The 15,184-nt window shown below is 37.7% G+C and overlaps 1 protein-coding gene across 1 annotated transcript in view; it reads right to left on the bottom strand.

The window, feature by feature from the left end:
- Positions 1-680: 680 nt before the first annotated feature.
- Positions 681-15,184, bottom strand: part of cux1b (cut-like homeobox 1b) — a 216,163-nt gene continuing 201,659 nt past the window's right edge. The window contains exons 15-22 of the mRNA XM_061973073.1: positions 14,942-15,136; positions 10,609-10,721; positions 10,424-10,540; positions 10,276-10,359; positions 6,370-6,426; positions 6,220-6,300; positions 6,085-6,149; positions 681-1,296 (exon numbers count right to left, since the gene is read on the bottom strand). Of these exons, the coding sequence (XP_061829057.1) occupies positions 1,248-1,296; positions 6,085-6,149; positions 6,220-6,300; positions 6,370-6,426; positions 10,276-10,359; positions 10,424-10,540; positions 10,609-10,721; positions 14,942-15,136 (761 nt within the window). The 3' untranslated portion in view covers positions 681-1,247. The remainder of the gene's footprint in view (positions 1,297-6,084; positions 6,150-6,219; positions 6,301-6,369; positions 6,427-10,275; positions 10,360-10,423; positions 10,541-10,608; positions 10,722-14,941; positions 15,137-15,184) is intronic.

Below are 15,184 nucleotides of genomic sequence, written 5' to 3' on the forward strand. Positions count from 1 at the left end.
TACTTAATGAATACTTAGGTCTACTACACTACTGTATTGTAATGTAGTCATTATGGTGGCACTTAATGAATACTTAGGCCTACTACGCTACTGTATTTAATGTTGTCATTATGGTGGTACTTAATGAATACTTGGGTCTACTACACTACTGTATAGTAATGTTGGTCATTATTGTGGTACTTAATGAATACTTAGGCCGACTACGCTATAGTATTGTAATGTTGGTCAATATGGTGGTACTTGATGAATACTTTGGTCTACTACGCTACTGTATAGTAATGTTGGTCATTATTGTGGTACTTAATGAATACTTAGGCCGACTACACTACTGTATTGTAATGTTGGTCATTATGGTGGTACTTGATGAATACTTAGGTCTACTAAACTACTGTATATTAATGTTGGTCATTATTAAGTTATTTGGAAAGCCAAGTGGACTTGCGTTTGAGAAGCAGGACTTTATTATATAAAGTAACTGTCAGTGTTGGTTGATACTTGTATGCTAAATTAAGTGCTGGACAGAAAAGTAAATATTGTGCTTATCTGTCTGTCTTTTTTTCAACATATGAGGTTATTTTTACTCTTGCATCACACACGTGAAAAAAATTCCCATGCAGTTATTAAAAATGGCTATGTGACACTATATGAAACATTATTATTCATGCTCAACAATGCAAATGTTTGCTGTATAATCTTTATTGATAAAAGAGGTCCAAATACAGACGAGGATTCAGTAACTATCATGCAGTTTATGTTAAGCAGATAATCCATTCTTATTAGGCAAAGCAAATATTTGTTCCTAAAAAGCGACCAACAGTAACGAGATGATTTCTGTATTGAAAACTCCATTTAGAATCTCTGGGGAGCACAGCTAACTACTACATATTCATTCACCCTACCATTTTTACATGAACAGGCCTGTCAATAATTCAGTTGTATTGTTTAGTAGATAGAACCTTAATAAACACCACAAACCATTAGCTATAGAACTAAGATCATCATTTCTTCATTTTTTGTGCCTAATATTGCCTGCAAGAGATTACATATGCAAATGAAAAAAAGGATTGCAGAGTTAACAGCGCTACACTGCCCTCCAGTGGCGAAGTTTACTCATAGCAATAACTAAAGGTGTGTGTGCGTGTGTGTGTGTGTGTGTGTGTGTGTGTGTGTGTGTGTGTGTGTGTGTCTTCCTTAAAGAGGAGGCTGAAAGATTTCTTCGTTTTAGGTTGTGGAATAACATCGCTGCTTCAGAGGTTTTGCTCGTTCTCATGGAAACGGTGCAAGTGGTCAGCGTACCTGAGAGTCAAATACAGAAAAACATGTCAAAAATATTGTCTAGAGCAGACCTGGGCAAATTAAGGCCCGGGGGCCACATGCGGCCCGTTGAGCTTTTCAATCTGGCCCGCCGGACATTCCCAAATAATTTTTTTAGATCTTTAAAATGCCATTATGATGTGCAGTCATGTTTTCTAATGACCGTAAGTCTTCAACTATGCAAAGTATTTCAATGGTTGGAATCTGCGCTTATGGATGATACACCAGTTACTATGGTAATCTAATTAGTTACTATGGTAATCTACGTCACAGCAGCTCAGACGAGGCACCAAGCAGTGTGGGCTATAAGCGTTTCCACAGACGCGGAAGGAGATTATCACAACAAAGTTCTAAAGCTTAGTGATATATAGAATAGAATAGAAAGTACTTTATTGATCCTGGGTGGAATTCAGCAAATATCAGATATATCAGGTTGTAGGTGGGTTTATTTTGTACCCTTTGCGTTCATATTTCCCTGTTTGTTGCATTTTTGTTGCGTTTCACTTGTTTGTAAAATATGTCAATCGAAAGGGGGCGTGACATACATATTTTGTCAATATTCAGTGTTGTATCATTCATAGAAAAATGTGAAATTCCATTACGTTTTTTAAGGCGGTCTGTCATAACGTTTTTAGCATTCAATCAGACATTATTGTGAGGTTTTGTATTAGTGTTCCTAAAAATAGATATACCGGCCCCCAGACAAATTTTTTTCTCTAAATGTGGCCCCCCGAGTCAAAATAATTGCCCAGGCCTGGTCTAGAGCAAGGGTGCCCATTAGGTGGTTGGTGGAGGGTGTGTCAGACCATCACAAGCCAGGCTTGAAAAAAATAGACCTAAAAATTAACGATCATCAATCTTCACTAAGACGTGACTTTGGTCACTTGATTGACATTCACAGCACCCGAGGGTCTTGTGAGATGACGCTGGCTGCTGCCAGATTATTATTAAGAAAAAACGACCGACAGGAAGGCGAGAAACCCTTTTTATTTCAACAGACTCTCACGCCGTACCTGCCGTCAAAACTCTCAAGACTAACCGCACAGTTCCTGTCATCACAATAAAAGCCCTGCTTCATCCTGCCTACGCTAACAAAATAAGAGTCTCAGGAAGCTAGCAAGCTACGGAGTTTGCCGCCAATGTAATTCTTGTGAAGTGAAGCTGGACACTTTCATGTGGTATTGGACAGACAGGAGGACTTTTTTTCTCCTCCATTTGAAAATGTGGAGGTTATCATCACTGGCTCGCCTGCAGTCCAGACCTGTCTCCCATGGAAAATGTGTGGCACATTATGAAGCCTAAAATACGACAGCGGCGACCCCGGACTGTTGAACGACTGAAGCTCTACATAAAACAAGAATGGGAAAGAATTCCACTTTCAAAGCTTCAACAATTAGTTTCCTCAGTTCCCAATCGTTTATTGAGTGTTGTTAAAAGAAAAGGTGATGTAACACAGTGGTGAACATGCCCTTTCCTAACTACTTTGGCACGTGTTGCAGCCATGAAATTCTAAGTTAATTATTATTTGCAAAAACAAAAAAAATAAAGTTTATGAGTTTGAACATCAAATATCTTGTCTTTGTAGTGCATTCAACTGAATATGGGTTGAAAAGGATTTGCAAATCATTGTATTCCGTTTATATTCACATCTAACACAATTTCCCAACTCATATGGAAACGGGGTTTGTAAATGATGTATATGGTTATATGATATATATATATATATCGAAATGAAATGTCAACTGAAGTTGCAAAATTTTATTTGCTTTCGATGATTTTCAGCCACTTCAACTATTGTTAGCAGCTGGTCTCGGGCTGGTCAGAGTTAAAAAAAAAACTCATTGGAAATCTTGTACAAACAAGCAATTAAAGTTATGGATAAAAAAAAACTAGGCACTATCATAACTGTGCCATTTAAAAACAATACAGTATTTTAAAGTGGGACAGTCTTCACACATTTGCAGACTTAAAAGTGACCTATAAAGTTCTGCATGACTTGGCTCCATCAGCCAAAGAAACTCCAGGCTCTGTCAGAGGTGACTGTTATTTATAAATAAAGTTGATTTGATTTGATTTGATATTCCTCTGCACTTTCAGTAAGTGGGCCTGCTCAGTAAGGAGCGCAAATGTGTGGAAGTCAGTACCTGAGGAGGTTGAACTGCTCACAACTTACAAGGCCTTCACAAAAAAAATTAAAATGCGTCTTATCAACGCCGACAGCTGCCAGCACTACAAGATGAGCCTGTTTTGATGCTAAGATAAATGTTATGTTGTATTTAATTTTTTATCATATTGTTTATGTGTTGTTTGCTTTTTTCTTTTTCTCTCTCTTTCTTTTCTTTTAAATTGTAATTTTACTGCTTTTTTTACATCATGGCCAGGGGATGACAGATGAAAACTAGCCTTCTGGCAAATTGTGGCTTATTTAATCATGTGTAGAAATAAACTCATTTAATCTAATCTAATTCCTTTATCGTATATATATATATATATATATACATACATACATACATACATACATACATACATACATACATACATACATATATATATATATATATATATATATATATATATATATATATATACATATATATATATATACACACACACATATATATATATATATATATATATATGGTATACTTGTTTTTGTATATCTAGTTCTGTTTCCCATAGAAAATAAATCGATGAAATGGAATCAAAAATCAAAAATAAAGAAGTTGTTTGGCAGCATCTATTGGTTTGCATATAGTAAACCTCTAAGTTGTCTTTTGTATACAGTTGTCCCTTATTTATCACTGTTAATTGGTTCCGATAAATCCATTTCCGCTGAGTAAACTACCGGCCGGTGTCCTACCTTCCCTTTATCTCGAAAATCCTCCAAAAAATTACACATGAAATAACACCCTTTATTCACCCTTACACTCTTTTAATCCAATACAGTAATACTGCCTCGTGTGAGCCAATCAGGAACCATAATACTGAACAGTGTGCTCTGATTAGTTTGGCCAATACTACTGTAGTATTGCTATTTTTAGGTTGTTTTTTTGCCATTGCATGCTTAAAAACTTGAAAATGTAAGACCAAAATGTTTTAGAATATGCTTTAAAACAAATAAAAAGTGTCTTATCAACACCGACAGCTGCCAGCACTACAAGATGAGCCTGTTTTGATGCTAAGATAAATGTTATGTTGTGATGTTGTATTTAATTTTTTATCATATTGTATATGTATTGTGTGCTTTTTTTTCTTTTTCTCTCTCTTTCTTTTCTTTTAAAATTGTAATTTTACTGCCTTTTTACATCATGGCCAGGGGACTACAGATGAAAACTAGCCTTCTGGCTAATTCTGGCTTTTTTAACCATGTGCACTGCAAAAACTGAAATCTAAGTGAGATGAAATATCTCAAATAAGGGTGATATTTGCTTATTTTCTGTCTGATAAGATAATTCTTCTCACTAAGCAGATTTTACGTTAGAGTGTTTTACTTGTTTTAAGTGTTTTGGTCCTAAATGATCTCAGTAAGATATTACAGCTTGTTGCTGAGATTTGATGACCTATATTGAATAAAACATGCTTGAAACTAGAATATCAACTGTTGCAAAGCTGTGTCATCAACACTCACAAGTAGGGATGTCCGATAATGGCTTTTTGCCGATATCCGATATTGTCCAACTCTTTAATTACAGATACCGATATCAACCGATATATACAGTCGTGGAATTAACACATTATTATGCCTAATTTGGACAACCAGGTATGGTGAAGATAAGGTACTTTTGAAAAAAATTAATAAACTAAAATAAAATAAATAAATTAAAAACATTTTCTTGAATAAAAAAGAAAGTAAAACAATATAAAAACAGTTACATAGAAACTAGTAATTAATGAAAATTAGTAAAATTAACTGTTAAAGGTTAGTACTATTAGTGGACCAGCAGCACGCACAATCATGTGTGCTTACGGACTGTATCCCTTGCAGACTGTATTGATATATATTGATATATAATGTAGGAACCAGAATATTAATAACAGGAAAAAACAACCCTTTTGTGTGAATGAGTGTAAATGAGTGTAAATGGGGGAGGAAGGTTTTTTGGGTTGGTGCACTAATTGTAAGTGTATCTCCTGTTTTTTATGTTGATTTAATAAAAAACAAAACAAAAAAAACAAAAAACGATACCGATAATAAAAAAAAACGACATCTCTACTCACAAGTATAAAACTACTTTTTTAAAGTAAGAATTTCTTACTTCAAGCATGAAAAAAAAAAAAAAAAGACTTTGACACAATTGTGTCTTATAATTAAAACAGATGACAGCCAAATGGACTTAGCGGTTTTATTTTCAATGAAACAATAGAAAATACGTACTCATAAAGTAGTACAGTTGTTATAAGTGAGAATACACTTATTTTAAGCTTTTTTTGGGTTCACTTCGGTTCGCTAATTTTACTTGTTTTGGAAAGTCTTGACAAGCCAAATTTTCTTGTTCTATTGGCAGATCATTTTGCTTAGTTCAAATAAAATACCCCTAATTTTAGTATTCTTTATTCTTGTTTTTGAACACTAATTTTTTGCAGTGCGTCGTCATGTGTTTTATGAAATTGCATTGTCCCCTTTGAAATAAACTCATCTAATCTAATCTAATATATGAATGAGGTAGATCCCCTCCGCTCGGCCAATTGAAAAGTAGCTGGCCTGCAGAAAAAGTGTGTGCACCCCTGGCCTAAATACTAAATACTAAATCTCCATCAAAATAAACTTACTTTTTAGCGCAGAAAGTGGAACAGTCTCTGCCAATACTCTCGCTCCAAGCGGTCTTGTACAACACCTGTTAAACAGTTCACATTTTAGACACTTTTTTCCCCCCCGCCACACAGAGAAAGTTCATTGTGACGCACCAAGAAGACCAGACAATGCAGGAATAAGGTGTAGAAGAAGGCCACAGTCCGCGCCATTTTGTTGGAGAGGATGACTCGGCCCTGAGGGACACGAGGACAGGAAGTGGGTGTGATGAGCATTCCTGGCGATGTTTGTGTTTGTGTGTTTACCAGACTCAGGGTTGCTTTATCCCAGGGGCTGAGGCTCAGGTAGCGACGCTGGCGCTCCTATCACACACAAAACAACATTGAAGGGGTCTTAATAAAGAACTCTAAACTCATTACAAAGTTTCTCCAGCACCTTTAAGATGACATTTCTGACATCACTTTTGACCAAGAAATATGACTTTTCCCAAACTCTAACAAATGTATCATGTATTGCCATACACTTGACATACGCATATATTGTTCCTAATATTTTCCTATTTAATTGTTCGTTTACATTTTTTTTAATATATATTTTTGGCCTTTTTAGTGTAAAATTCAGAGACATTTTTTAGCTTCATTAAAAAAATAAACCAATAACATGAATAATTCAAGGTAAATTAAAAAACTTAAAAGTGAACTGCATTTTTTTGGAATTTTGCCTATCATTCACAATCCCTATGTAAGACAAGAACATATGTTTTTCTTTCTTTAATGCATTCTAAATAGTAAATAAATGCTATTAAAAGTCAGCTTACAGAGGAGCACATGGGAATAGAATAAAAGCCCTTAAAAACATCCAAACACTTCCATTAATGTTTTATATACATGATGTACGGTAAGTATCTATGTAATGTAGTAACGGACACATAAATAATAACATTTAATACTTACATGATGTAAGTATATATGTCATGTAGTAACATTCATAATACCATGTAATATATACATGATGTAAGTTTATATGTCATGTAGTAACATTCATAATAATATGTAATATATACATGATGTAAGTATATATGTGATGTAGTAACATTTATAATAACATGTCATTTATACATGATGTAAGGATATATGTAGTATCTAGTAACATTCATAATAACATGTAATATGTACATGATGTAAGTATATATGTCATGTAGTAACATTCATAATAACATGTCATATATACATGATGTAAGTATATAGGTCATGTAGTAACATTCATAATGACATGTAATATATACATGATGTAAGTATATGTCGTGTAGTAACATTCATAATAACATGTAATATATACATGTATATATGACATGTAGTAACATTCATAATAACATGTCATATAAACATGATGTAAGTATATATGTCATGTAGTAACATTCATAATAACATGTAATATATACATGATGTAAGTATATATGTCATGTAGTAACGGGCACAGTAACATTTAATATTGACATATTTTGCTCATTTTAAGCATTCATTTGTAAAACGCATCACAACATTCACGTTTTTTTCTCCTTCATCACTGATTATTACTCACTGCAGACTTCATGAGAGCCAACAAACACAATAACAGCGTAAGTGATGACTAATCAAAAATGGCTAATGATCTAACTATGGATGCTGACACGTCATCCATGTTGCTACTTACCTCAGTAGAAGCATTTAAGTCCCATCTTAAAACTCATTTGTATACTCTAGCCTTTAAATAGACCCCCTTTATAGACCAGTTGATCTGCCATCTCTCTTTTCTACTCTGCCCCTTTCTCCTGCGTGGTGAGGCTATCAGGTGACCACAGATCAGCCTCCACGGAGGAGGCGATAGCTGCTCCAAGTTGGGACCATTGCTCTATGCATTAGTTGGTGACGTCTCTGCGCTGCTGACTTCTCTCCATACAACTGTTGACCTCACTATGGACTGGACTCTCACACTATTATGTTAGATCCACTATGGACTGGACTCTCACTATTATGTTAGATCCACTATGGACTGAACTCTCACACTATTACGGTATGTTAGATCCACTATGGACTGGACTCTCACAATATTATGTTAGATCCACTATGGACTGGACTCTCACACTATTATGTTAGATCCACTATGGACTGGACTCTCACACTATTATGTTAGATCCACTATGGACTGGACTCTCACACTATTATGTTAGGTCCACTATGGACTGGACTCTCACACTATTATGTTAGATCCACTATGGACTGGACTCTCACACTATTATGTTAGGTCCACTATGGACTGGACTCTCACACTATTATGTTAGATCCACTATGGACTGGACTCTCACACTATTATGTTAGATCCACTATGGACTGGACTCTCACACTATTATGTTAGATCCACTATGGACTGGACTCTTACTATTATGTTAGATCCACTATGGACTGGACTCTCACACTATTATGTTAGATCCACTATGGACTGGACTCTCACACTATTATGTTAGATCCACTATGGACTGGACTCTCACACTATTATGTTAGATCCACTATGGACTGGACTCACACTATTATGTTAGATCCACTATGGACTGGACTCTCACACTATTATGTTAGATCCACTATGGACTGGACTCTCACACTATTATGTTAGATCCACTATGGATTGGACTCTCACAATATTATGTTAGGTCCACTATGGACTGGACTCTCACACTATTATGTTAGATCCACTATGGACTGGACTCTCACACTATTATGTTAGATCCACTATGGACTGGACTCTCACTATTATGTTAGATCCACTATGGACTGAACTCTCACACTATTATGTTAGATCCACTATGGACTGGACTCACACTATTATGTTAGATCCACTATGGACTGGACTCTCACACTATTATGTTAGATCCACTATGGACTGGACTCTCACACTGTTATGTTAGATCCACTATGGATTGGACTCTCACAATATTATGTTAGGTCCACTATGGACTGGACTCTCACACTATTATGTTAGATCCACTATGGACTGGACTCTCACACTATTATGTTAGATCCACTATGGATTGGACTCTCACAATATTATGTTAGATCCACTATGGACTGGACTCTCACACTATTATGTTAGGTCCACTATGGACTGGACTCTCACACTATTATGTTAGATCTACTATGGACTGGACTCTCACACTATTATGTTAGATCCACTATGGACTGGACTCTTTCTATTATGTTAGATCCACTACGGACTAGACTCTCACACTATTATGTTAGATCCACTATGGACTAGACTCTCACACTATTATGTTAGATCCACTATGGACTGGACTCTCACACTATTATGTTAGATCCACTATGGACTGGACTCTCACACTATTATGTTAGATCCACTATGGACTGGACTCTCACACTATTATGTTAGATCCACTATGGACTGGACTCTCACACTATTATGTTAGATCCACTATGGACTAGACTCTCACAATATTATGTTAGATCCACTATGGACTGGACTCTCACACTATTATGTTAGATCCACTATGGACTGGACTCTCACACTATTATGTTAGATCCACTATGGACTGGACTCTCACACTATTATGTTAGATCCACTATGGACTGGACTCTCACACTATTATGTTAGATCCACTATGGACTGGACTCTCACACTATTATGTTAGATCCACTATGGACTAGACTCTCACAATATTATGTTAGATCCACTATGGACTGGACTCTCACACTATTATGTTAGATCCACTATGGACTGGACTCTCACACTATTATGTTAGATCCACTATGGACTGGACTCTCACAATATTTGGTACAGCATGGCAACATAAGCTAGCTGAATTCTGATTGCATAAAAACTAAAAGTAAAAACAACAGCACTGGAAGGATACTTTTACACATTTAGGGAAAGTAAATAACTTTTATCTTTAATTATGATGATGATTTCTGGTTATGTTAGGCCAGCAGAGGCACTGACAAAATTAAGGAGAACTTGAGTACTGTATGTCTTAAGTTTCCAATTGTAAATGAGTAGATTTAAAATCTTACCAACCTTAAGGTCTCTTTCAAAAATAAGCACATTCATAATTGAGGTTGATATTCAAAAACATCCTTCATTTCTTTGAATCTGAGCAGCTAACCAGTGAGTACGAGCGAAGGATAATTAAAACATTTCATTTTGGGATGTGTGGTGTTTCGTACCTTCTTGCTGAAGGAAGTGAAAGGATCCAGCCTCTCCTCGTACTGGGAGGAGTAACGCATCACCGTGTCGTCGCTGCCGCCGGGCTGCAGCACAAAACATTGGTCAGTGTTGCACTGGATGAAAACGTCACAACAAGCGTGGGCGTACTTTGCTAGCGTAGCTCTGCAGGAACTTGATCTTCTCGTAGAGTTTGATGTTGTCCGCTCGCAGGCTGTCCAGCTCGCCCTGCAGAGCCTGCATGGTCTGCTGCATGGAGCGGCTCTCCTGCAGGAAGCAGATGGAGGTCAGGGCTGTTTGGGAGAGAGCCAGCGTGCACAAGTGTGGTGACTCACGCCTTCCAGCTCCTGGTTGCGGGAGCGGAACCTCTCCCTCTGGCTGGAGATGATGGACAGCAGAGAGTCCATCTGACCTTGAGGCAGCTCAGGGTGGATGTTGATGACAGAATCTGGACAAAATCACAGCTTTGTGTAAGATCTCATTGCAATAGACACTAGCAGACACTTGTCAAAGGCTGGTAAAATACTTTTTGTTTTTTTAGATTGCCATTTTTTTTCTAACTTTAAAAAAATGTCAAACATTTTTTTTTCACTTTGTCATAAAAATAATGATTTAATTACATTTCAGAATAAGGTGTCCAGGAAATATGTCCCTGAACACATGAGAACTTTGAATAAGATCAATATATGATCCTGTAACTACTTGGTATCGGATCGATACCTAAATGTGTGGTATCATCCAAAACTAATGTAAAGTATCAAAGAAGAGAAGAATAAGTGATTATTACATTTTAACAGAAGTGTAGATAGAACATGTTAAAAGAGAAAATAAGCAGATATTAACAGTAAATACTTTTTACAGCTTGTCCTTAATAATGTAGACAAAATAAAATAAAATAAATGACACGATATGTTACTACATACGTCAGCAGACTAATTAGGAGTCTTTGTTTGTTTACTTACTTAGTAAAAGACAAGTTGTCTAGTGCAAACCCCGTTTCCATATGAGTTGGGAAATTGTGTTAGATGTAAATATAAACGGAATACAATGATTTGCAAATCCCATATTTTCAACCCATATTCAATTGAATGCACTACAAAGACAACATATTTGATGTTCAAACTCAAACTTTTTTTTTTTTGAGAGAATTTCATGGCTGCAACACGTGCCAAAGTAGTTGGGAAAGGGCATGTTCACCACTGTGTTACATGGCCTTTCCTTTTAACAACACTCAGTAAACGTTTGGGAACTGAGGAGACACATTTTTTAAGCTTCTCAGGTGGAATTATTTCCCATTCTTGCTTGATGTACAGCTTAAGTTGTTCAACAGTCCGGGTGTCTCCGTTGTGGTATTTTAGGCTTCATAATGCGCCACACATTTTCAATGGGAGACAGGTCTGGACTACAGGCAGGCCAGTCTAGTACCCGCACTCTTTTACTATGAAGCCACGTTGATGTAACACGTGGCTTGGCATTGTCTTGCTGAAATAAGCAGGGGCGTCCATGGTAACGTTGCTTGGATGGCAACATATGTTGCTCCAAAACCTGTATGTACCTTTCAGCATTAATGGCGCCTTCACAGATGTGTAAGTTACCCATGTCTTGGGCACTAATACACCCCCATACCATCACAGATGCTGGCTTTTACACTTTGCGCCTATAACAATCCGGATGGTTCTTTTCCTCTTTGGTCCGGAGGACACACGTCCACAGTTTCCAAAAACAATTTGAAATGTGGACTCGTCAGACCACAGAACACTTTTCCACTTTGTATCAGTCCATCTTAGATAAGCTCAGGCCCAGAGAAGCCAACGGCGTTTCTGGGTGTTGTTCATAAACGGTTTTCGCCTTGCATAGGAGAGTTTTAACTTGCACTTACAGATGTAGCAACCAACTGTAGTTACTGACAGTGGGTTTCTGAAGTGTTCCTGAGCCCATGTGGTGATATCCTTTACACACTGATGTCGCTTGTTGATGCATTACAGCCTGAGGGATCCAAGGTCACGGGCTTAGCTGCTTACGTGCAGTGATTTCTCCAGATTCTCTGAACCCTTTGATGATATTACGCACCGTAGATGGTGAAATCCCTAAATTTCTTGCAATAGCTGGTTGAGAAAGGTTTTTCTTAAACTGTTCAACAATTTGCTCACGCATTTGTTGACAAAGTGGTGACCCTCGCCCCATCCTTGTTTGTGAATGACTGAGCATTTCATGGAATCTACTTTTATACCCAATCATGGCACCCACCTGTTCCCAATTTGCCTGTTCACCTGTGGGATGTTCCAAATAAGTGTTTGATGAGCATTCCTCAACTTTATCAGTATTTATTGCCACCTTTCCCAACTTCTTTGTCATGTGTTGCTGGCATCAAATTCTAAAGTTAATGATTATTTGCAAAAAAAAACAATGTTTATCAGTTTGAACATCAAAGATGTTGTCTTTGTAGCATATTCAACTGAATATGGGTTGAAAATGATTTGCAAATCATTGTATTCCGTTTATATTTACATCTAACACAATTTCCCAACTCATATGGAAACGGGGTTTGTATGTTCACTATTTTATTTAAGGACTTAATTACAATAATAAACATATGTTTAATGTACCCTAAGTTTTTTTGTTCAAATAAAGCCAATAATGACATTTTCTTTGTGGTCCCTTTATTTAGAAAGGTATCAAAAAGTATCAACATACATTTTGGTATCTGGACAACCCTACAGTGTGGTTGTCTAGCTTCTGGAATGCAATGTGAGTGTAATCAATCAATGTTCATTCATATAGCCCTAAATCACAAGTGTCTCAAAGGGCTGCACAAGCCACAATGACATCCTCGGTACAGAGCCCACATAAGGGCAAGGAAAAACTCACCCCAGTGGGACGTCGATGTGAATGACTATGAGAAACCTTGGAGAGGACCGCATATGTGGGTGACCCCCCCGCCCTCTAGGGGAGACCGAAAGTTTTGTCTGACATAATATTGTGAAAGTCCAGTCCATAGCACTGTAACTGTTATTGTTTTATGACCAATGGCGGTGATGGATGATAGAAATGGTAATTGATAATAATAATGGTACCTATTGTTTCTGTTATTGTAATTAATGTGTGTTGTTTAATATTTTGAGTCACCATTATTAAAGGGGAACATTATCACCAGACCTATCTAAGCGTCAATATATACCTTGATGTTGCAGAAAAAAGACCTTTTTTTTTTTTTAACCGATTTCCGAACTCTAAATGGGTGAATTTTGGCGAATTAAACGCCTTTCTATTATTCGCTCTCGGAGCGATGACGTCACAACGTGACGTCACATCGGGAAGCAATCCGCCATTTTCTCAAACACCGAGTCAAATCAGCTCTGTTATTTTCCGTTTTTTCGACTGTTTTCCGTACCTTGGAGAAATCATGCCTCGTCGGTGTGTTGTCGGAGGGTGTAACAACACGAACAGGGACGGATTCAAGTTGCACCAGTGGCCCAAAGATGCGAAAGTGGCAAGAAATTGGACGTTTGTTCCGCACACTTTACCGACGAAAGCTATGCTACGACAGAGATGGCAAGAATGTGTGGATATCCTGCGACACTCAAAGCAGATGCATTTCCAACGATAAAGTCAAAGAAATCTGCCGCCAGACCCCCATTGAATCTGCCGGAGTGTGTGAGCTATTCAAGGACAAAGGACCTCGGTAGCACGGCAAGCAATGGCGGCAGTTTGTTCCCGCAGACGAGCGAGCTAAACCCCCTGGATGTCTTGGCTCACACCGTCCCTTATGCCACCAAAGATGATCAAGAGAAGAATATCGACCCTAGCTTCCCTGGCCTGCTGACATCAACTCCAAAACTGGACAGATCAGCTTTCAGGAAAAGAGAGCGGATGAGGGTATGTCTACAGAATATATTAATTGATAAAAATTGGGCTGTCTGCACTCTCAAAGTGCATGTTGTTGCCAAATGTATTTCATATGCTGTAAACCTAGTTCATAGTTGTTAGTTTCCTTTAATGTCAAACAAACACATACCAATCGTTGGTTAGAAGGCGATCGCCAAATTCGTCCTCGCTTTCTCCCGTGTCGCTGGCTATCGTGTCGTTTTCGTCGGTTTCGCTTGCATACGGTTCAAACCGATATGGCTCAATAGCTTCAGTTTCTTCTTCAATTTCGTTTTCGCTACCTGCCTCCACACTACAACCATCCGTTTCAATACATGCGTAATCTGTTGAATTGCTTAAGCCGCTGAAATCCGAGTCTGAATCTGAGCTAATGTCGCTATAGCTTGCTGTTCTATGCGCCATGTTTGTTTGTGTTGGCATCACTGTGTGACGTCACAGGAAAATGGACGGGTGGTTAAAATCAGGCACTTTGAAGCTTTTTTTAGGGATATTGCGAGATGGGTAAAATTTTGAAAAAAACTTCGAAAAATAAATTAAGCCACTGGGAACTGATTTTTAATGGTTTTAACCCTTCTGAAATGGTGATAATGTTCCCCTTTAAAGTTATTATTGATACTGTTGTTCTTGTCTGCTTCTTTGTACATTTCGATTCCTAAATATTGTAAAGCTGGGATTTGGGTCACCCGATATTGTTATTTTGATGAACATTCTGTGCGATTCTTGTAAATAAAAAGGAAAAAAAATAAACAAACAGCATTCAATACAATCAAAAAGCGGATGTACCAGTAAACATGGCGGAGGCCTCCTTGATGGGTTCGGGGATGTTGCAGACTTCGGCGCCGTCAGCGCCGGGCCGAGGCAGCGAGGACATGGTCTGGATGGTGCTCAGGTCGTGCTCCAGCCTCAGGATCAGCTCCTTCTGCTCCACGCCGGTCCGCACCGCCGCTGCGAACTCCGCCTGCAACTCTGCATGGCGGCCTGCGGGGCGACCGAAGAAGAGATGAATAACTTCATTCAAATATGACA

This window comes from Nerophis lumbriciformis, linkage group LG17 (assembly GCF_033978685.3).
Source record: "Nerophis lumbriciformis linkage group LG17, RoL_Nlum_v2.1, whole genome shotgun sequence".
NCBI classification, from domain to species: domain Eukaryota; kingdom Metazoa; phylum Chordata; class Actinopteri; order Syngnathiformes; family Syngnathidae; genus Nerophis; species Nerophis lumbriciformis.